This window comes from Carassius gibelio, chromosome A1 (assembly GCF_023724105.1).
Source record: "Carassius gibelio isolate Cgi1373 ecotype wild population from Czech Republic chromosome A1, carGib1.2-hapl.c, whole genome shotgun sequence".
Classification (NCBI taxonomy): domain Eukaryota; kingdom Metazoa; phylum Chordata; class Actinopteri; order Cypriniformes; family Cyprinidae; genus Carassius; species Carassius gibelio.
In genome coordinates, this window is record NC_068371.1 from 36,853,965 (window position 1) to 36,876,856 (window position 22,892).

General features: G+C 43.6%; 1 protein-coding gene across 1 annotated transcript in view; it reads left to right on the top strand.

Moving 5' to 3' along the window:
- The window catches only part of LOC128019879 (polycystin-1), a 71,357-nt gene that overhangs the window by 22,401 nt on the left and 26,064 nt on the right, over window positions 1-22,892 (top strand). The window contains exons 9-18 of the mRNA XM_052606190.1: window positions 1,826-2,040; window positions 3,222-3,343; window positions 3,608-3,755; window positions 6,730-7,007; window positions 8,474-9,238; window positions 10,536-10,667; window positions 10,758-10,933; window positions 16,919-17,034; window positions 17,136-20,785; window positions 21,937-22,089. Of these exons, the coding sequence (XP_052462150.1) occupies window positions 1,826-2,040; window positions 3,222-3,343; window positions 3,608-3,755; window positions 6,730-7,007; window positions 8,474-9,238; window positions 10,536-10,667; window positions 10,758-10,933; window positions 16,919-17,034; window positions 17,136-20,785; window positions 21,937-22,089 (5,755 nt within the window). The remainder of the gene's footprint in view (window positions 1-1,825; window positions 2,041-3,221; window positions 3,344-3,607; window positions 3,756-6,729; window positions 7,008-8,473; window positions 9,239-10,535; window positions 10,668-10,757; window positions 10,934-16,918; window positions 17,035-17,135; window positions 20,786-21,936; window positions 22,090-22,892) is intronic.

Below are 22,892 nucleotides of genomic sequence, written 5' to 3' on the forward strand. Positions count from 1 at the left end.
ATGTGTGTTTATCTATGCGAGTGTGTGTGTGTGAGTGTGTTTCCTGTCTTCTGTTCCACACCCATCATTAATTTGTGGTTAGAGCTTCCACTGACCAAAGCAAGAGAGAGAGAGAGAGTGAGACAGAGCGAGTGTTGGAGGAACAGTGTTTTCTATCTCTTCAACCTGCTGCAGATGGACCACATACCCAAAACACACACACACACACACACATGTCTTATGTAAGAATGCACAAGTGAACAGACCACTTTTTATTGTTTCTTTTCTGGCACAAAGAGTCATATTTTTTTGTCCCTTTTTTTCCATTCTCATTTCTTCTCTTTCGTTTGTAGTTTTCACAGATGTGAGATGTTGACTTCAGCAGTTACAACCGTGTGTGTGTGTGTGTGTGTGTGTTTCATGTAATAGGCCTGTCAAAGACTGTGGCATTACTGCAGGTGGTCCAGGCTGGAAAAAAAGTTTTCACAAGAACACTTGCATTACTAGTCAAAAAAGAAAAATAGTTCCAATTCTTCAGAAGAATGTTCTTAAAAATCCTCATAAATAATTTATATAAACTATTTGAGGACTTTGAAAGAATTTTTAAAGAATCCAAACACATTCTTAAGAATTTCTTGAGTAATTATGTGTGTAAATATTTTTTTTTTTCTAAAGAAGTTTTTTATGAGTTTGGACTGGTTTTATTTTAGTATTATTATTATTATTTGTTTTGAATTAGCTGTAGAGGTAGTAACAGTTCATCCATCTAGTTGCAAACTAGTCCATTAGATTCTCTGTACTGTTTTTGGTCCAATAATTAATTTATCTGTCTTATCTGAAGTTAATAGGAGAAAATTATTGGTCATTCAGTCTTTTACATTTCATCTGGTCTCGTTGAGATATAAAGCTGAGTATCATCAGCATAACAGTGGAAACTAATCCCGTATTTTCTAATAATATTACCAAGGGGAAACATGTATATTGAAAATAGAAGAGGACCTAGGACGGATCCTTGTGGCACTCCATATTTTACTCATGATAAATGAGATGACTCTCCATTTAAATAAACAAAAGGGTAGCGTTCGGACAGGTAGGATCTAAACCATCTTAGAGCCTGCCCTTGAATACCTGTATAGTTTTGTAATCTATCTATGAGTATGTCAAGATCTACAGTATGGTGTCAAACGCAGCACTAAGATCAAATGTGTTTTTAAAAGTTAAAAATAAGGATAATAATTACCCTGATCTAAAATGCATTAAAATATCAAAATGACTCATTTCAAATGATATATTAGATACATTTTTGCAGGAATTCTTGGAAAATATAATGAAGCTGTTGTCGTACATGTGACTTTATTCTGTGATTTGTACACTGGGGCCTATTTGCTCCTTGTTTGAGTCACCATTCAGTTTCGTTTAAAGGCAAATGAAACTTCAAAATGATCTGCGTCCCATCTGGTTCAGTAATTTGTCATTAAGGCGCACATTCCCCTCGGCTGCTGCTTTATTAGAGTTATTGAAGCTCCGAACACACTATGCATAAAACATCAAGAGCACATTCGCCTTGCATTAACATCCTGTGTGCGTTTGATCCCAAAGGGAAGCTCATAGGAAAGAAAAATCACAAACGACATCTCTTTAAAATCTCAGTCCCTACTCCTGAATGCTAATGAAATTAAATGGAAAGCAAAAGCAATGGTTGGACCGGCAGTGATGATTATGTCATTGTTTATTCATGTCATTCTCAATCTGTGAAAAAAAAACAAAATAATGAGCTATTTCTTTTTGGATCGGACACAGCTCTGGAGTCTTATTTGTGACGGTGTTGACTGTGTGTGCATTGCAGGGAGCGCGGCGCGTGGTTGGGTTTGAGTGATCAGTATTCTCCCCGTGTCCTGCGCTGGGTGGACGGTTCGGAGGTCCTGACGGGGGAGGAGGGCACGAGGGAGCGGGCAATGCTGCAGCATGGAAAAGTGTGTGTGTCACTGGACGGCAGCGGGCAGCCCAGCTCACACCCCTGCACCGCCAAACGAGCTTTTGTCTGCCAGTTCACACGCCAAGGTAAACAACACAACTCTATATCTATAAATCTATAGCTCCAGTTTGCATACTATAGATACTAGTATGCATCATTTGGATTGGTGCATCCAAAATAATACTTGAAAAATCAAAGAATGGCATTTGCATTATTTATCAATTCATAGTTTTTGTGCCAAAATGGAGACAATTCCTACAATTTTGAAAGTGGTAATAACAAATGCAAGCTCATGCATTAAGCACAGACATACTGTACTTCTAATTCTCATGAAGTTTACAGATGCATCCCAGTTGTGTATTATATTGTATGCATCTTTTAAATTGGTGCATCCCAAATGTAAAAAATCTGCAAGATTTTATATGGATTTTATATGGATCGTTGCATGCTTTTTGAGCTAATATTGCCTGCAATCCCTTGCAGTATGGATGTAGAACATATATATATATATATATATATATATATATATATATACAGTACAAAAAATTTGACAAAAGTCAGACTTTATTAAAAGATAAATAAATTATTTAAAAATTAAAGCTGTAAAGCAGCTGTACAGTGTATAGTTAATATAAACTATAAACCCAGTTCTTCATGCTGCATTCTGATTGGTCAGGGGAGTTTACCTGCTCCAATCATGCCACTCAAAGCACATGAGCTAAGTTCAAATTGACACAGAATGATATAAATCATATTTTATTTGAATTTCCATTGGAAATGACCTTACAGTGACCATTGCTGCTTTGAAGGTCTACCATTTTAGTGTAGCAAATTCAGCAGATGAGATGAAATTCAAATCATAAATTCCCAAATAACAGGGTCACTAAAAATGTATTGCACTTTCAAATTGAAACGGCAGAGATGTTATGTCACGGCACACAGTTATTCCCTTTGCACCCAGTTGAGCTCAGTTCACTTCTTATTCTCTCCCTGATGTGAAGTTCAGCTTTTTCTTTTTATTATTTAAAGTCCAATGCATTGAACACCTCAGAATGGTGATGCATAGATCAAAACACGCACAGCAGCTCAAACAGCTGAAGCTGATTCATTCAAGTGTGTTTGTGTGCTCCTATTGAGAAAACTGATTCATGTGATAATGAGTGCTGATGGGACAGACGTTTCTGGAGTCTGAATGCACACAGGAGACTCTTTTCAGTTTCATCTGGACGCCTGATAAACAGCTGGAGATGTCTGTGTTTGTCTGCAGTGCGTGTTCCTGACGCCGCTGTGTATGTGGTGGGCACCGCTGTGTTTCATTCCCACAGTCCTCTGAGCCACCTCACAGCGACACACACGTCTGCGCTCAACACACCCGCCAGGACCGTCGAGGTAAACACACACACACACACATACACAACTCCTTCAGAACTAGTATAGATCCACAAACAGGTTTTTATATTAACTGTGTTTTATTGTATTAGTATGTTCACCAAGACAATTTCTAAGAATTCAATTGTTTGTTTTTTTAATTGAAATTCAGTATGAAGCCTGTTTGTGTATTGTTTGTATCTTTTGGTTTTCATTTCAATCAATCAGTCCATCCGTCAGTCAGTTCATGTGTGTGTGTGTGTGTGTGTGTGTGTGTGTGTGCAGCTGCTGCTGTTCCCAGGACTGAGTTTTCTGAGCGCGGGGCGTCTGTCGTCTCTGGAGCTGATCACACAGTCTCTGAGCGCAAACACTCAGCTGCGCTTTCAGGTGTACCGACCGCACTGCCAGAGACTCACACACAAGCTGCTGCCAGGTACAACACACACACACACAGGCACGCACGCACACGCACACACACACACGCACACACACACCTACACACACGCACACACCTACACACACACGCACGCACACACACGCACACATGATCCTTCAGAAATCATTCTAATATGCTGATTTGCTGCTTATTAAACATTTCTGTTTATAATCCTGTTGGAAACAGTTGTGCTGCTTCATATTTTTGTGGGAACCATAATAAATCTTTCAAGATTGATAAATAGAAAGGAACGGCATTTAGAAATATAGAAATCTTTTGTAACATTATAAATATATTGGCTTTCCATTTTGATCAATTTAGTGCATCCTTGCCGAATAAAAGTATTATTTTTTTTCTTTTTTTTTAAAGAAAAAAATCTCACCATCCGCAAACTTTGAATGGTAGTGTACCATAGACTTTCAGTATTTTTGGTTGAGTCAATTACTATAGGCTAAACCAAACGTAATTTTTTTAAATAAAATTTAAAAAGTAGAATAATAAATGAATACTAAATGTAATATTATTTTATTTTAGTTTGGTAAAGGTATTTTGGTCCGGTACACGTGTACACAAATACAGTTGTGAGTTGTTTAAGCCACTGCACGAGTGGATCTTCATTGGAAACTTCCAGTTTTATATATCGTTATTTTTGATAAGAAAGAAAGTCTCATCTCAGACAGTCATCAGTGTCCACAGCTCGTTTAGACAAGAGCATTTCACCAAATATTAGACTACTTTTATCATTTAGAAGTTCATTTAAATGTGCAGTTAACATGATTGTATGCATTATTTTTTAAGTTAAATGTTGCTTGTTATTTTTACAAATAAATAGTAATTAAATGTAAGTTTGGACTCTGTTGTTAACTGTAATGTAGAAGAGCTCACTATAGTTTAGAGCATAAGAAAATTATGCATTTATCTCTAAGAAAACTTGAATTAGAATGGAATTTATTTAAAGACAGAGCAATTTGTTCAGTAAACCACTGTTTAATAAAAAAAAATTATAATAATAATGTTTAGTTTGTGTACCGTTTGTGCACCCCTAATAATATATATGTGTGTGTGTGTGTGTGTGTGTGATTTCCAGATTTAGATTTTTAGATTCAGATTTAACTTGCTTGTAAGGACAATCAAAAGTGGAGTACACACTCCTCTGTAGTTTCTCTCTCTATCTCTCTCATCTTTCAACCCCTGAAAACAGACACTAGATTCATATTCATAAATGAGATAAATCTGGAGATGTTCCAGAAAGACGAGTCTGGAGAGTATGTGGGTGATAAATGAAAAGGAAACGGGTTAGAGAGAGAGAGTGTGTCTGTTCTGTTGTCTCGGACTGATAACAGCACAGAGAGAGTCATCAAGGTCACACAGACACCTTCCTGTCCGAGCCCTTACCCAAAAGCCTCTGCTGCTTCCTCCTGATCAATACAACACGAGCAGAGACAGAAGAATGACAAACATCAGTCGATCCAACACTAACAGATAAGCGGCACTGGCACTACAAGAAACAAAAAGAGCAAGCTGTAGGGGAAAAGATTTATTTATTTAGTTGCAGTGTGTCTATATATAATGTTACTAATACTTTGTTTAATTTCAGTCTTTTAGACTTTAGACTGCACACTTTATCTGGCATCAGCTTCTTTCTTATTCGGACAATCTAAGGTTACTCTGTCCAGTAACAGATTGTCGTAGTGTCATTGTTTACAGCATAACTTTGCATTAAGGGATGCATTGTGTTTAAATATTCATGACCTCTTAAAGAACACAGCTATCGTATGACTTTGGTTTAAGGCCGGGGTCTTCAGACTCAGTCCTGCAGAGTGTAGCTCCAGCTATGTCTGGAAGTTTGTAGTAATCCTGGTAAGAGCTTGACTGGCTGCTTCATGTGTGTTTATCTGGACTGGACACCCCTGCTTTAAAGAAGTCCTGAGTATTAATGTGCCGTGTTTTAATTGTTGTTGTAATCTCCAGATGCTCATTATCATAGTAACAGGATTGTTAGTTGACTTGGCTGTTTGCCGTGCAAGAACAGACTGCGCTCCGAGATAAACAAACAAACAAACAAACAAACAAACAAACAAACACGTGCGTAAGCAGCTCTGCAGGCGATTAGCACACAAGAGCAGATCATCATTTTACTTTGAAATGAAATCAGATGTGGAGAGTGTTCTCGGTGGACCAGATTTGGTTTTCTGCTGCCAGTCGAGGTCATTTCTTCCTGTCGATTGTGTTTGTGAACCGAGTGAACTCATAAACAACCTCCAGACACACATTGACAAACTCTGGATCTGAGAGAAAATAGTCAAGTGAGCAGTGACCTCTTCTGTGTTTTACACTTTTAATAATTTAATGATGAAGTATAAGATACATGAACTATATTTTAATGTTTACAGATTAAAGTGTGTCAGCTGATGAAGTCAATACCCAATCGTGTAATAGATTTTTGTATCTAAAATTAATGAAGGGGCATGTACAGCATTCAGAAGAAATTATCTGTAAAGAAAAGCAATCTGTGAAAAGAATTTGCAATTGTAAATATTCCGTTAATGATTTATATTATTTAATATCCATCTCAATAAAATTATTTAAATAGTTATAAAATAATCAATGCAATATGCTGAATAAAATATCAAACATTTTAGAAATGTAGAGATGTAATAAAGTGTCCATGGTACTGTGCATGAGACAAAAAAAATGATGCATACTTTTTTGAAGTTACAAAAAAGAGAAACATTTTAGATAAATATGTCAACAAATCAACAGCTATATCAACAGATCAACTAGATATTACTGGACCTTAAAATTAGGTTAGAAAACTGAATATAACGTATACTTGCAGTCTATCTATCTATCTATGTAAATTGTAAAACAGCCAACACCTCACAGTCATTCTAATCAAACTAATATTGTTCTGTGTACTGTATCTGCATGATTTGTAATGATAAATGGATTTGTCCGGACTCTTCTTCAGGTTGTGGGGACCTGTGCGCCCCCATCAGTGTCTGTCAGGGCCTGGATGAGTGGATCGGTGACACCTCTGTCCCATCAGCGGTCCCATCGTGTCCGGCGGGACGCCAGTACTGTCCGTTCACGGAGCGCTGTCTGCCCCTGGCCAGCCCCTGTCATCCCGGGGCATGTGTGAACTGTTCTGGGGTCAGTCCTCTGCCTGCGGGCACACAGTATCCTGATTACAGACTCGTCGGGGAGGTGCTGATCACCCTCCCGGCCGGACCCGCATCCAGCATCCTGGTGAGTCTGACCGAATGAAGACCCAGACTGGACTCCTTCTGAGATCTTCACTTCTACTTAAGAATGAAGAAATTAATGAAAACAGTTGAGAATATGTTTTGTAGCTTTACTAAAGAATGAAGGAATTCATATTTTGTACTCGCAAGAATTCTCAAGGACATAACACATTACATTAATGTGAAAATATTTATAATAATTTAAATAGAACTAAATTTGCTTTGAGTAATTTATGCCGAAAAGCTTTTATGAACAGAATCGTGGAAATGAAAATGTGATTCATTTTCAAATATAACCTCACAATGCAAATGATTCTTCCAAAAATTGGTTTTATTTTATTTATGCAAAATATAATTTATTTATTTATTTATTTATTATGAATAATATGAATGCCTCGACGGATTTCATCGTAGTTCTCATCTGTAAATCTGGAACAGACCACAGGTCCAGCATGCTCGAGCTTCAGGATGAAATGTGAGAGTATTGAGCGTTTAATGAGAGGTTGAGTGTGTGTGTGTGTGTGTGTGTGTGTGTGTGTGTGTGTGGGCCTGCGGGTCGTCTACTTCACCCTCCTTCAGTGTGTTCTGCCCAAACCGAGCGTTTGAAGAGTAAATGCGGGGCGGCTCAGAATGTCCTCGAGTGATGTTGAGATCACAGGTCATTATTTCCTCTCTCTCTCTGCTGATAATGACCCTCAGCGTGTCTGATGAAGAGGCATGCTTCTCTTCACAGCTTTCTTTTGGGGCTGTTTGTGTGTTTCTCTGTGGTATTTGAGGTCTGTTTCAGGGCACAGTGTAATTCCAGAGGTCGGGACATTATTCAGGGTAATCACTGTCCCCCTCGCGTTCACCACTGTGTTGACATTTGGTCAGCTTTTGCTCTCCGAACTCTGCATTTTATAAACGACAGAATGTTATCACAAGCAGTGTTTTGAAATGGAAGATGATTAACAGAAAAATATATAAATGAAGCTGGTGTATTACCTCAGAATGGGATATATATCGATGTCACAAAACCAATTCGAACACATTGTATATATGAACAAATATTGAATATTATACATTTCTGATTATTATCAATGTTAAAATCTGTTATTTATTATTTGTTAAATAAAACACTTAAGGCTAATTAAGTTGAATCATGCTACAAGTTTTTTTAGGAAATCACAAACGTATAATGTGCAATATAAAAAATGGATGCATGCTAATTATTTCAAAATTAAGTGTTATTAGTGTTTTTAGTGAGCATTAGATGACTCATTAAATGTAAAAACAGGGCAAATTAGCACGCACATTTGCCACATTATCACATCTGATAACTGATATATTGTGCATTTCTAATTGTCTCAGCTAGCTCGCACAATAAAACATAACAACAGCAACAAAAAAGCAGCTTGATGCTAGAACTTGTTGCTTAACTGTTTCGCGTGCACACATTAAATTATTGGTTATGCATTCCCTCTCACTCAGGTGCAGGGTGACATAGAGGACTTGTTGGTTTCCCCGGGTGACTTCATCGCCCTGCAGCACGACGCCGGGCCGTCAGGACTCCTCCAGTGCTCCTCCGACCCCTTGTCCCAATGGAAACAGAGCGTGCTCATCCAGAACCGCTCCTATTGGTGGGAGGCCAATGAGACGCTGCAGGTGGATGCGGAGGGGAGCTGGGAGGAGGGCGTGGTGTGCCAGGTGAGGGTGCTGTACGTGGGCCAAAACAGCACCACACTGCAGGGTCCCTTCCTCCGCTCTGGCCTCCCTCAGCTTGGTGACCACAGTTTGGAAGTGACGTCCAGCGATGAGGATTTTCCTGTCACCGCATCCTGTCCCATCCACGTCGTTCCACCTCTGAGCCCCACCGTGCTCTATCCCACCAGTCGCAACGGGACGGTGTACTTCCTGCCCAATCAGACGTGGATTCTCGTCACAGTCCGCTCGCAGCAGGACGCTCAGATTTGGTGGCAGGGCAGCAATGAGACCGTTCCCGTTCATGAGTCGTGTCCCGAGAACATTATGACGAAAGTGGCCGAATGCAGGCAGCCCGACCCGTACAACGACACCATGTTCGCATGGTTTGATCTCCAGCTCGGGCCCACACCGGGACAGACCAATGTGTTGCTACATGTCCAGAACGATGTTACCAATGCATCGCTACAAATTCAGGCGAGGGTGCAAGAACCTCTCCAGGGTCTCGTCATCAAACCCCATCCTGCTCACAGAGTCCTCATGGAGTCCATAGTGGTGAGTCACAACTCATTTAACAAGGTGGTTTGCTGGTTTTAACTGGTTTCTCAGCCTGACAAGTGTCCAAAACCTGTCTAAAACCATCTAAACAGAGATCGATAACCACCTCAGGATGGTTAAAACCATTTTCCACCAAGACTTTACCTTCTAAATATCTACCATCCAAGAATATTGTATTTAATTTAGACTTTTTATGCTGGTTTAAATTGATTTCCCAACCCGACAAGTACCAAAAACTCATTTCAAACCATCAAAGTTGACCAGCCTAAATTCCTTATGCTTGATTGAACCATTTTTCAGGTTGGATTTACCTTCTAAACATCTACTGTTGAAGGATAGTGTATTTATTGTTAATAGTACCATGCCGTTTGTTGGTTTAACATGGTATCCCAGCCTGACAACTGCTCAAAACATGTCTTAAACCTTAAAAGAATAGCCCAGTTAAGCACCTCAGGCTAGTTTAAGCGTTTCCCCTGCTGTTTTAAAAAAGCACTTAAATCAGGTGGTCTTTTTGCTGGTTTAAACTGTTTGTCAGGTTTAAAATGTCCCCAAAGCCTGTCTACAACCATCAGAACAGACCAGTAAATCAAATTAGTCAGGTTTAAGTCCTTTGTTTTTCTGTAGTTTTGTGTTCAAAACATCTGTTGTCCAAGGACAGTGTATTGCTAATATTTTAAAACCCACTTAAACCAGGTGATTAGCTTGCTGTTTTTTGTTCTGGTATAAAATTAATATCCAGTCTGACAAGTATCTAAAACCATCAAAACCGATTAAAATAATCACCTAAGGCTGGTTTAAACCATTTTCTCAGCATGACCTTACCTTCCTTCTAAACATTTACTGTCCAAGGATAATATATTTATTGCTAATATTTCAAAAACTGCTTAAACCAGATGGTTTGCTGTATTTTTGCTGCTTTAAACTGGTTTCCCAGCCTGACAGATGCCTAAAACCTCTCTCAAACCAACAAAGCCGACAAGCCTCACCACCTAAGGCTGGTTTAAACCATTTTTTAAGCATAGCTTTACTTTACAGTATAAACATCTGCTTTCCAAAGATAGTGTGTTTATTATAATATTTTAGAAACTGCTTAAATCATGTGGTTTGCTAGTTTAAACTGATTTCTAAACATCTACTGTCCAAGGATAGAGTATTTATTGCTGATATTTGATGTTTTTGTCCATTAGGGATGTCTGTGAGATAGAAAGCTGATGGTTTCGTGCTGGTAGTTATATCCCTGATCGTTGAAACTCTTATTATTTGCTCACTACTCCTTCTCCCTCTTGTATTACAGAGTTACATGGCTTCTGTGGAGGGAGGAACAGACCCGTCATTTAAATGGACAGTGGATGATAAACCATACTTCACATACTATAACAGCATGTTAAATATCATCTACCAGAACGCAGCAGTGTACAAACTCACGGTGACTGGTTTCAGTTGAGCTCAGCCCAGTTTATGGAAAGGAAACACTGAATCCATCAGCTTGCCAACTGACCCATCTCTCATCTTCTAGGTAACGGCTATGAACCAGGTGAGCGTGCTGACGGAGCACTTCAACGTCACGGTGGACCGCATGAACCCGATGACTGAGCCGACCGTGCACGGAGTCCCCAAAATCGTGCAGCAGGGTTTGCCCCTGAACCTCTATGCGTCGGTGAAGATAGACATGGCGGTGAACGTCACCTTCTGGTACGTTCTTTCACAGTAAATCTCTGACTGTTCAAATAAAAGAGCCATCAAATTCATTCAAAGCTTTCACCAGTTTCATGATTCAGAGGTCGATATAAAGGAAAAAAAGAGTACATTTGGGTTTAAATTAGGGTTGCACAATTACTAAAATCTAATAATTATTTTCATGTTATGGATGATTATTAAATTCTATACTTTTTTGTCATAATAAATAAAAAATGTACACAGTGTTCAAAAGTTTGGGGTCTGTAAGTTTTTGTAAATGTTTTGGATGTTTTTGCTCAACAAAGCTGTATTTATCTGATCAAAAATATAATGAAAAAACAGGATATTTTACAATTTAAAATAAATGTTTTCTATTTTAATATATTTTACAATTTAATTCGTTTACAATGATGCATTTTTTCAGGATTGATGAATAGAAAGTAAAAAAATATTAATATTAAATATTTTGTTAATTTCCTTTTTTTTTTGCTTTTATTAAGTGAGTTAGATGATGGTTAAATGTCATATAATCTAAATAAAATATCTTCTTGCAGCTGACACATATGTCATATGCATTTATTCCTAATTTTATACACTTTGTAATGCAGTCTCTTTAAAAAGGAGTTAATAAAGTAATTTTAACATGACTGTTATTGTCATCAAAAATACGGTAATAGTAGCAAATAATGATAGATTTCATAAAGAAGTTGGGATGCATTGAGATGAAACACCCAATTACAATCTAATCAGTTTCTGAAGGGTAAAATCAAGCTCTTTCATGTTTTTTTTTCTTCTATACCACATTATGGATGTAAAATGAGTTGTGAATGAATGCTCTCTTTAAATTAGTCTCTACTTGGAGAGTTAGATGGCTTTCTACATTCTCGTCTCATGACTGTTTAATGTACACAGTCTGCACACAAACCTATTCTCTACGGCTTCCACCGCCTCACACACACTCTCTCGGCCCGCTCCTCACACACGCTCTCAGCCCGCTCCTCACACACTCTCTCGGCCCGCTCCTCACACACTCTCTCAGCCCGCTCCTCACACACGCTCTCAGCCCGCTCCTCACACACACTCTCAGCCCGCTCCTCACACACGCTCTCAGCCCGCTCCTCACACACACTCTCAGCCCGCTCCTCACACACACTCTCAGCCCGCTCCTCACACACACTCTCTCAGCCCGCTCCTCACACACACTCTCAGCCCGCTCCTCACACACACTCTCAGCCCGCTCCTCACACACACTCTCAGCCCGCTCCTCACACACACTCTCAGCCCGCTCCTCACACACACTCTCAGCCCGCTCCTCACACACACACTCTCAGCCCGCTCCTCACACACACACTCTCAGCCCGCTCCTCACACACACTCTCAGCCCGCTCCTCACACACGCTCTCAACCCGCTCCTCACACACACTCTCGGTCCGCTCCTCACACACACTCTCAGCCCGCTCCTCACACACACACTCTCAGCCCGCTCCTCACACACACTCTCGGCCCGCTCCTCACACACACTCTCAGCCCGCTCCTCACACACACACTCTCAGCCCGCTCCTCACACACACTCTCAGCCCGCTCCTCACACACACTCTCGGCCCGCTCCTCACACACACTCTCGGCCCGCTCCTCACACACACTCTCAGCCCGCTCCTCACACACACTCTCAGCCCGCTCCTCACACACACTCTCAGCCCGCTCCTCACACACACACTCTCAGCCCGCTCCTCACACACACTCTCAGCCCGCTCCTCACACACACTCTCAGCCCGCTCCTCACACACACTCTCGGCCCGCTCCTCACACACACACTCTCAGCCCGCTCCTCACACACACTCTCAGCCCGCTCCTCACACACACTCTCTCAGCCCGCTCCTCACACACACTCTCTCAGCCCGCTCCTCACACACACTCTCAGCCCGCTCCTCACACACACTCTCAGCCCGCTCCTCACACACACTCTCAGCCCGCTCCTCACACACACACTCTCAGCCCGCTCCTCACACACACTCTCAGCCCGCTCCTCACACACACTCTCTCAGCCCGCTCCTCACACACGCTCTCAGCCCGCTCCTCACACACACTCTCAGCCCGCTCCTCACACACACTCTCAGCCCGCTCCTCACACACACTCTCAGCCCGCTCCTCACACACACTCTCAGCCCGCTCCTCACACACACTCTCAGCCCGCTCCTCACACACACACTCTCAGCCCGCTCCTCACACACTCTCTCGGCCCGCTCCTCACACACTCTCTCAGCCCGCTCCTCACACACGCTCTCAGCCCGCTCCTCACACACTCTCTCAGCCCGCTCCTCATACACGCTCTCAGCCCGCTCCTCACACACACTCTCAGCCCGCTCCTCACACACACTCTCAGCCCGCTCCTCACACACACTCTCTCAGCCCGCTCCTCACACACACTCTCAGCCCGCTCCTCACACACACTCTCAGCCCGCTCCTCACACACACTCTCAGCCCGCTCCTCACACACACTCTCAGCCCGCTCCTCACACACACACTCTCAGCCCGCTCCTCACACACACTCTCAGCCCGCTCCTCACACACGCTCTCAACCCGCTCCTCACACACACTCTCGGTCCGCTCCTCACACACACTCTCAGCCCGCTCCTCACACACACACTCTCAGCCCGCTCCTCACACACACTCTCGGCCCGCTCCTCACACACACTCTCAGCCCGCTCCTCACACACACACTCTCGGCCCGCTCCTCACACACACTCTCGGCCCGCTCCTCACACACACTCTCGGCCCGCTCCTCACACACACTCTCGGCCCGCTCCTCACACACACTCTCAGCCCGCTCCTCACACACACTCTCAGCCCGCTCCTCACACACACTCTCAGCCCGCTCCTCACACACACACTCTCAGCCCGCTCCTCACACACACTCTCGGCCCGCTCCTCACACACACTCTCGGCCCGCTCCTCACACACACTCTCGGCCCGCTCCTCACACACACACTCTCAGCCCGCTCCTCACACACACTCTCAGCCCGCTCCTCACACACACACTCTCAGCCCGCTCCTCACACACACTCTCTCAGCCCGCTCCTCACACACACACTCTCAGCCCGCTCCTCACACACACTCTCTCAGCCCGCTCCTCACACACACTCTCTCAGCCCGCTCCTCACACACACTCTCAGCCCGCTCCTCACACACACTCTCAGCCCGCTCCTCACACACACACTCTCAGCCCGCTCCTCACACACTCTCTCAGCCCGCTCCTCACACACACTCTCAGCCCGCTCCTCACACACACTCTCAGCCCGCTCCTCACACCCTCAGCCCGCTCCTCACACACACACTCTCAGCCCGCTCCTCACACACTCTCTCAGCCCGCTCCTCACACACTCTCTCAGCCCGCTCCTCACACACACTCTCAGCCCGCTCCTCACACACACTCTCAGCCCGCTCCTCACACACACTCTCAGCCCGCTCCTCACACACACTCTCAGCCCGCTCCTCACACACACACTCTCAGCCCGCTCCTCACACACTCTCTCAGCCCGCTCCTCACACACACTCTCAGCCCGCTCCTCACACACACTCTCGGCCCGCTCCTCACACACACTCTCAGCCCGCTCCTCACACACACTCTCAGCCCGCTCCTCACACACGCTCTCAGCCCACTCCTCACACACACTCTCGGCCCGCTCCTCACACACACTCTCGGCCCGCTCCTCACACACACTCTCAGCCCGCTCCTCACACACACACTCTCAGCCCGCTCCTCACACACACTCTCGGCCCGCTCCTCACACACACTCTCAGCCCGCTCCTCACACACACTCTCAGCCCGCTCCTCACACCCTCAGCCCGCTCCTCACACACACTCTCAGCCCGCTCCTCACACACTCTCTCAGCCCGCTCCTCACACACACTCTCAGCCCGCTCCTCACACACACTCTCGGCCCGCTCCTCACACACACTCTCAGCCCGCTCCTCACACACACTCTCAGCCCGCTCCTCACACACGCTCTCGGCCCGCTCCTCACACACGCTCTCAGCCCACTCCTCACACACACTCTCGGCCCGCTCCTCACACACACTCTCAGCCCGCTCCTCACACCCTCAGCCCGCTCCTCACACACACACTCTCAGCCCGCTCCTCACACACTCTCTCAGCCCGCTCCTCACACACACTCTCAGCCCGCTCCTCACACACACTCTCAGCCCGCTCCTCACACACACTCTCAGCCCGCTCCTCACACACACACTCTCAGCCCGCTCCTCACACACTCTCTCAGCCCGCTCCTCACACACACTCTCAGCCCGCTCCTCACACACACTCTCGGCCCGCTCCTCACACACGCTCTCAGCCCACTCCTCACACACACTCTCAGCCCGCTCCTCACACACACTCTCAGCCCGCTCCTCACACACTCTCTCAGCCCGCTCCTCACACACTCTCTCAGCCCGCTCCTCACACACACTCTCAGCCCGCTCCTCACACACACTCTCGGCCCGCTCCTCACACACACTCTCTCAGCCCGCTCCTCACACACTCTCTCAGCCCGCTCCTCACACACACTCTCAGCCCGCTCCTCACACACACTCTCAGCCCGCTCCTCACACACACTCTCAGCCCGCTCCTCACACACACTCTCAGCCCGCTCCTCACACACACTCTCAGCCCGCTCCTCACACACGCTCTCAGCCCACTCCTCACACACTCTCTCGGCCCGCTCCTCACACACACACTCTCAGCCCGCTCCTCACACACACTTTAATGGCACTTTTCTCTAGATTTACAGTCTGTGGTTAGCGCAGAATGCTGACAAGAATTTTCCCTTCAACGCGGAGCATAGAAAGATTCACAAAGTTTCCATTCCTTCCCCAGCATCCTGCTGCGCTCCACTGCAGATGTCTGCTTTATTTTTTTATTTTCATGGATTTCTCTATTTATTGTCAAAAAAGTCTGTCAGACAAGTACTGTAGGACCGCGCTTTTATCTGGTCTGCTCAGTATCTCTGGAGTTCAGCCCGCTGCTTGTTCAGTCAATCGTGATACCTGATTCTCCTTTGGGTTCCACCTCCTCGAGAGATGAAGGTGTATCGCTGGGAGCCGAGGCCATGATTCAACAGCAGCTCCACCTCTCCCTCCCGCAGCGATGAGTCAGATAGCGAGATTTGCAACAGGGAGCTTTTATTTCCTCCAGCTAAAAATATCTTCAAAACAGACCTGCCACCTTGCTTTTACAAATTCCTCAGGCACCAAGAGAGAATCAAAACTTGTCTTTCAGTCGCCTCTTTTGCACTGCACTAAGCTTGCCTTTAAAGCCAAAGTTAACTTAATACATGTTCCTGGACTTACTGTGTGCATTATTCAAAAAGAAAAAAAAACTGTAATGTAAAAATGAAGTATTTTTTTTTATCTCCCCAACTAGTGTCCAATCAAATCGCTAATTACAAAAGAAAGTCCTTTCTTTTTTATTTTGTCACATTACATGAGTAAAATAGTTTGCTATTCATGTTACCTTTAAGATTACCAGATTTTTTTTTTTGTAAGGTCACAGTTTAACATTCCCAATGGCTTGTGCAATTAAAATCAAGATGCAGTATTTTTCATTATCTTATAATGTCCTCTGAGGTCTTCCTATAAACCCAAGCAAGACTTCAGACCCAGTTTAAAACCAATAGGGTGTTTTCTGTCCTGTTTTTACCATCTCTGCAAAACGGTCTGCTTTTATAGGCAGTTCTTCTGTTTCTTCTGAAGAGGCTGATCTTTCATCGCACTATGACGTCATAATTTGACAAATTCGAAAATGTTATTTTCAATAAAAGCTGTTTTTGAACCAACAAGAAAGTATTGAGTTCTGAAACTTACAGGAAGTTTTTATAATACATTGACCTGTTTTTTTTTTCAGTTCATGACTCATTTAAAAGCACTGTCTGTACTGTGAGAAACTGAAAGCAGTTGTAAAATAATGCATGTAATCAGGCATGCGGTATGTGTTTGTGTGTGTCACAGTTGGTTGTTTGGAGATGGAGGAAACCATACGCATCAGTTTAAGCCACCTTACGATAACCCCTCTAGTAACCAGGTGGTGATTCGTGACGATGTGTCATACAGTTATGCACAACCAGGTAAAAAACTAAACTTTTCTTATATTACTTAGTCATATTGATTTTATCCTTATTTTTATTTGTATTGATTTTTTTTCTATATGGTTTTTTTTTACTCACAGGGGAGTACACCCTATTGTTCAATGCTTCCAGCCGCTATGAGTACAAGACAAGCAAGGTCGACGTATATGTCTTCAGCATTCTGACAAGTGTGCGAATCGAGATCGACCCACCTCTGCTACGTGCCGAAAAAACAGCTGACTTTGAGGCCCACCCCCTACCGTCTCCCTATGGCATCATCTACACCTGGAGCTTTGGTGACAATTCGAGTGTACAGCAAGGGCGTGAACGTAGGGTTCTTCACGCTTACACTCACAGTGGGGTCTACAATATCTGCGTGAATGTGAACAACACCATTAGTTCGACAGACACCTGCATGGAAGTTATCGTCTACGAGGATGTTAAGGGCTTGGAGGTGCTGTCTTCTGATCCTACCGAACGCAACACACCTACCGTTGTCACAGCAAGTCTGGAAGCAGGCAACAATGTAACCTGGAGCTTTGACATGGGTGATGGAACATTGCACATGGGTGTGGTTCCCCAAGTTGAATATACGTACAGGAAAGATGGAAACTACACGGTAAATGTCACCGCAAAGAATGCTGTGAGCTCTCTGTGTCTAACAATACCCGTTGAGGTGTTTGTGTTACAAGTGTTATCGCTAGAACCTTCCGGGTGCATTCAAGAAAACAAAGAGGTACACTTCCAAGCATTTGTGTCAGGGAACGCTTCGGGACATCAGTATGTGTGGAGCTTTGGAGACGGAAGCCCCAATGAAACTCAGTATGGAACACCACTGAAAACACACTCGTACACTAAGAGTGGAGAGTACCATCTCTCGCTACTTATGTCAAGTGAAGCTAACAAGGCTAATTTTTACACAAGGATCTGCGTCCAACCTGAACTCTCAACAGTGTCATTGTTTCCTCTGAGAACACACATCAAGTTCGGTGAGGAGAGCAGATTTACAGTAGCTGCCTTCCCAGAATTTAACTACACCTACCTATGGGATTTTGGGGTACTTGACACGAGAGGTCCTGTTCGAGGTGGTAAGGAGATGGCCTTTACATTCAAGAGTCCTGGGGAATATCTGGTCACAGTTACTGTGCTCAACAACATCTCCTGTATCAACGACTCAGTTTCAGTTGTGGTGCAACAATCTGTTGATTTTTTACTGATCAGCCATAATGGAGATAAAAAGAACAATCTTTCTTTACACCAAGACTATGCTTTCAAGGCATCTTCACACTCTGTGAATGCTGTCTACGTCTGGGATTTTGGAGATGGGATTCAACTTAATGGAACAAACGTATCACACGCTTACAATTCCTCGGGCAGGTTTAACATCACTGTTACAGGCAAAAATGAAGTTAGTGAGACCAAAAGTCAGATTTCCGTTGTGGTCTTGGCACCAATCACAGGACTGTCGGTAAATGCAAGCCTTGTCAATGTCCCTTTGAACACTTCTGTCCACTTTGAGGCACACCTCGACCAAGGAGATGATGTAAGGTACTCTTGGATTCTCTGTGACCGGTGCACCTCGATCCAAGGCCTTCATACCATGTTCTACACTTTTCGCTCTGTTGGGACCTTCAATGTCATTGTTACTGCCGAGAATGACATTGGTATGGTTCAGTCAAGCATTTCCATCTTTGTGCAGCGTGAGTTGGAGGGCTTGCAGATAGTGGCTGATGAGCTTATTGAAGGATGCTGTTTTGAAACCAACCGTGTCCTTCACTTACAAGCCTTATTAAAAGAGGGCACCAACATGACATTCAGCTGGAACCTTCTGAGTAAACATGAGACCAATCACAACAACCTCACAGGCAAGACAATAGACCTAAATTTTTCCACCCCCGGTCCTTGTGATGTGCTCCTCAAGGCAACCAACTTGCTTGGCCAGCTGGCTGTGAACAAAACTATTGAGTTTGTGGATCCTGTGAGGGAGCTGGTCATTGAGATTTCACCAAACCCTGCTGCAGTAAATGCTATGACAAATATGAGAGTATCGGCAACTTTTGGGACGGCCCTCCGTTACAAATGGTGGGCAGATGGTGAAATGTTAACGTCTGACATGTCCTCTGTCATGCACAGCTTCAGAAGTGCAGGTTTGAAACTGGTTAAAGTGGAGGTTTCCAACAAAGTCAGCTCGGAAATAATCTCAAAGTGGATCAGCATTCAAGAACCGATCTCGGGATTGACTTTCATTGCCACAAATGTTACAGAGAACTTTGTAGCCTCAGGGGACAATGTTTCGCTGCGTGGAGAAACACAAACGGGTTCGGACATTTCGTGGATGTGGCTATTGCCTGACAACACAAAATCGAACCTGAACACCACCTCCTACATCTTCCCCAAACCGGGAATTTTCACTGTTGCTTTGAATGCCACTAATGCCATCAACAGAGAAACATGCTCACGTGACTTTACTGTTCAAGACCGTATCCAGGGTCTGGAGCTCAAGGCCAGCAAACAAATTGCTGCGGTTGGGGAAAACGTTGAGTTTACCATGTCGGTTTCATCTGGAACTTCTGTTAATTTCATCCTAAGCATTAGTGGTGATGCAACTGTTGTTCTGACCAATCAAACCTACATCCACCAGTTCACTAGTGTGGCCAAGTACTATGTCAACCTTACTGCCCACAACCAGGTGAGCTCTGAACGTAGGACTCTGCACATTGAAGTCATGGAGCCTGTGACCAAGCTGACTATAAAGGACTGCTGTGATGCCGCTATACCTGTTGGTGTATCTAGGACATATGTTGCATCCACGCCAACACGTGAGCCACTGACCATTCTGTGGACCTTTGACCTCCATCATGGTCTCAAGATTTCTCAGGTTGGCAAGACGGTGACATATGCGCCAGAACAGCCAGGCAATCTGACCATATTCCTTAGAGCATTCAATTCCCTGAATGGATTAAATGTGACCAAGGTCATACGAGTTCAGAACAGTATCAGGTCAGCCACCTTGGATGCTCAGCCAAGTGACACCTTCGTAAACAAGACGGTCAGCTTCCACGTGGGAATCACTCCTATTTCCACTCCAGCGACATATAACTGGGACTTTGGGGATGGTACTTCTGCAGCTGTAACAACTACCCCTTCTCTGAGCCATATCTACATCCTTCCTGGTCACTATGTGGTGCGAGTCAGTGTCAGTAACCTGGTGAGCTTGGTTACAGCACAGGTTGATGTTAACATCTCTGTCCTAAAGTGCGACGAACCAGAAGTTCAGATTATTCAAGCTCCACGACTCGCCATTTGGCGTTACCAGCCAACCTTGGTAGAGGCCAACGTGAATTTAAAAGGCTGTGGCCTCTATGGAGTAGAGTACCTCTGGGAGATCCTCCGCACTCCTCGCTGTCAGGATGATGAGAAGAAAGGTCCACCACCATCTAAGGTCCGTCTCCCTCCAGAAGTAAACGTCCGGAGGCTCCAACTTTCAGTGCCCAAGATGTCGATTTCTGCTGGGAACTACACTCTAGTTTTTTCTTTGTCCTATGAGGGGGTGCCACTACGAAAGGCAGCCTGTATTCAACTTTCAGTCATGTCCAAAAAGCTGGTGCCCATTATTGAGGGTGGCACATACCGTGTCTGGTCAAAAACTCAAGATTTGCATTTGAGTGCAGAGCAATCCTACGACCCAAACCTGGACCCGGAGAACCAGCCCTTGCTCAACTACCACTGGGAATGTGTGAGCACTTCAAAGGTAATCATTATGGATATGTCGAAGACATATAAAAATAAATGATTTTCAATGAAGGACATAAATCAGGAATCCTAATCTCTATCCTGGAGGGCCGGTGGTCTGCAGAGTTAAGCTCCAACTTGCTTCAACACACCCGCCTGGAAGTTTGTAGTACGCCTAACAAAACCTTGATTAGCTGGTTCAGGTAGGAGCTAAAATCTGCAGGACACTGGCCTTCCAGGTCCAAGTTTGGAGACCCCTGACATGAATGAATATAGGCCAGGTGTAAGTTTCTGTTGATCCTGAAGATCTTAATTAGAAGGTACATCTTTGTTTAATTGGGGTTGAGCTTTAAAAACAAATGTTGGTGTTTAGATTTGTGTTGGTGACTGTACATTCACCGCTCAAGTGTCCTAAGATGAACAATCCAAATTGAGATTTTCTTTTTTGTTTTGGAAACCTAACCCTACCCATAATTTATTCCTAGAGTCAGTGGGAAATGATAGCTGATTAACAAGGGTGTAGAAGCACCTAACCCTGGTTGCAAGCCTAAAACAGTCAGTTCTGATTGGTGATTAAAATGTTGTTCCAGGATCAACAAGGATGTTGTTCCAGGAACATGTTGTACTTTGTGAAGTCACGTTCGCCGTATACTTGAGATCAGTTACATAAGTAGCAGCGAATAAACTCTGCATTCCTTAGACTTCTCCCAACCCATCAGAATCACTGCCGGAGGGGAACAGAGATTCCTCCTTTTTATTAAAACATTTTATCACTGACAGAAATTCAAAGGATTAGGTATAATGAAATATTTCAAGCTGCAATGGCATCCAAAATAACACTTAAGCCACAATAAAAACATGTGAGTGTCATTGCATTATATAATTAAATAAAAAACAAGTGGCATTTATTTTAAAGGAAGCACAAGCACACAGTGTCTCAAAACAAAAAAAAATTGTAATGCCAATTTATATGATCTTTGTGGGTGATGGACATGTATTCGGGATGCATAGTCATGGTCCGTGATTAAAATGCTATTAAAAACTCATTAGGTAAAGTCATTAAACAACAAAGGTACCAAGGTTTTTTGATGATTATGCTTTTGGCTTGTATAAATGATTTGATCAATTACCATCTGCAGTGATTCTACCTTTTTTACCTTCACTCTGCAGGGCCCAGCTCACTGCTCCACTTTGCATTTCGGTTTGGGTCCAAATGGCCCGGTTCTGGGAATCTCTGGTTCTGAACTGGAGGTGGATGTTGAGTATACCTTTCGCCTGACCGTCAGCAAAGAAGGGATGACCCCCGAATCCACAAACCAAACGGTCAGTGCTTTTAATTATATGTGATTGCATTTGCATTTACAAATATGTCTTGTTATTCATTCTTGTCATTTGATCAACAGCTGTTTTTCTCCATCGCTCATACTCATTTTATATTATGAAATAAATTTTAGACTTTTTTTTGGTTCACAAATTTAGTAACCACCTGCAGTCCAGTTTAAGCATGACCAAATGTTACTGAATAGAGCTGTCATATATTAATTCAGTAACGGTTATTCTTTTTGTAAACTAGGTATAGAAAACTAATTATCCACATTCAAAAGGATTTAACATCATGCTGTGCCACCCCCATGGAAAGATGGCAGTAAACAGATTTTAATTTAAATGATATTTGTTTACATTTCCTACCGATCATGACTACAGTAATTCATCAAATTAAGAACAAAAGCACATCCTCCGTCATCTCATTACTCTAAACCGGTCTGTGAGATGAGGAATTGTGCTTTTTTTTTTTTTGTGGGGTGTATTTGTGCTTTTACCTGATATGCATACTTTCAATAGTAAAATAGTGAATATAAAATAGTAAAATGTGAGCTAAAACAATGCAGTGCATGCAAATGAGCAAAGTTATGATTGTTTGCTATTCAGTGTAAGTTGTTCCCACCTTTTGTGTTGTTCTACATCATTCAAATTAGTCATTAAATGTATTCATTCTTATTAAGCATACTCTGTATTTAGCTATAATGAACTGACCCGAACAGGTAAAATGAGAGTACTTTCTGAACTTCACAATTCTTGAAAGCGTGAGATGTTATGTAAGTTTTGAATGAGAATGTACATGAAAC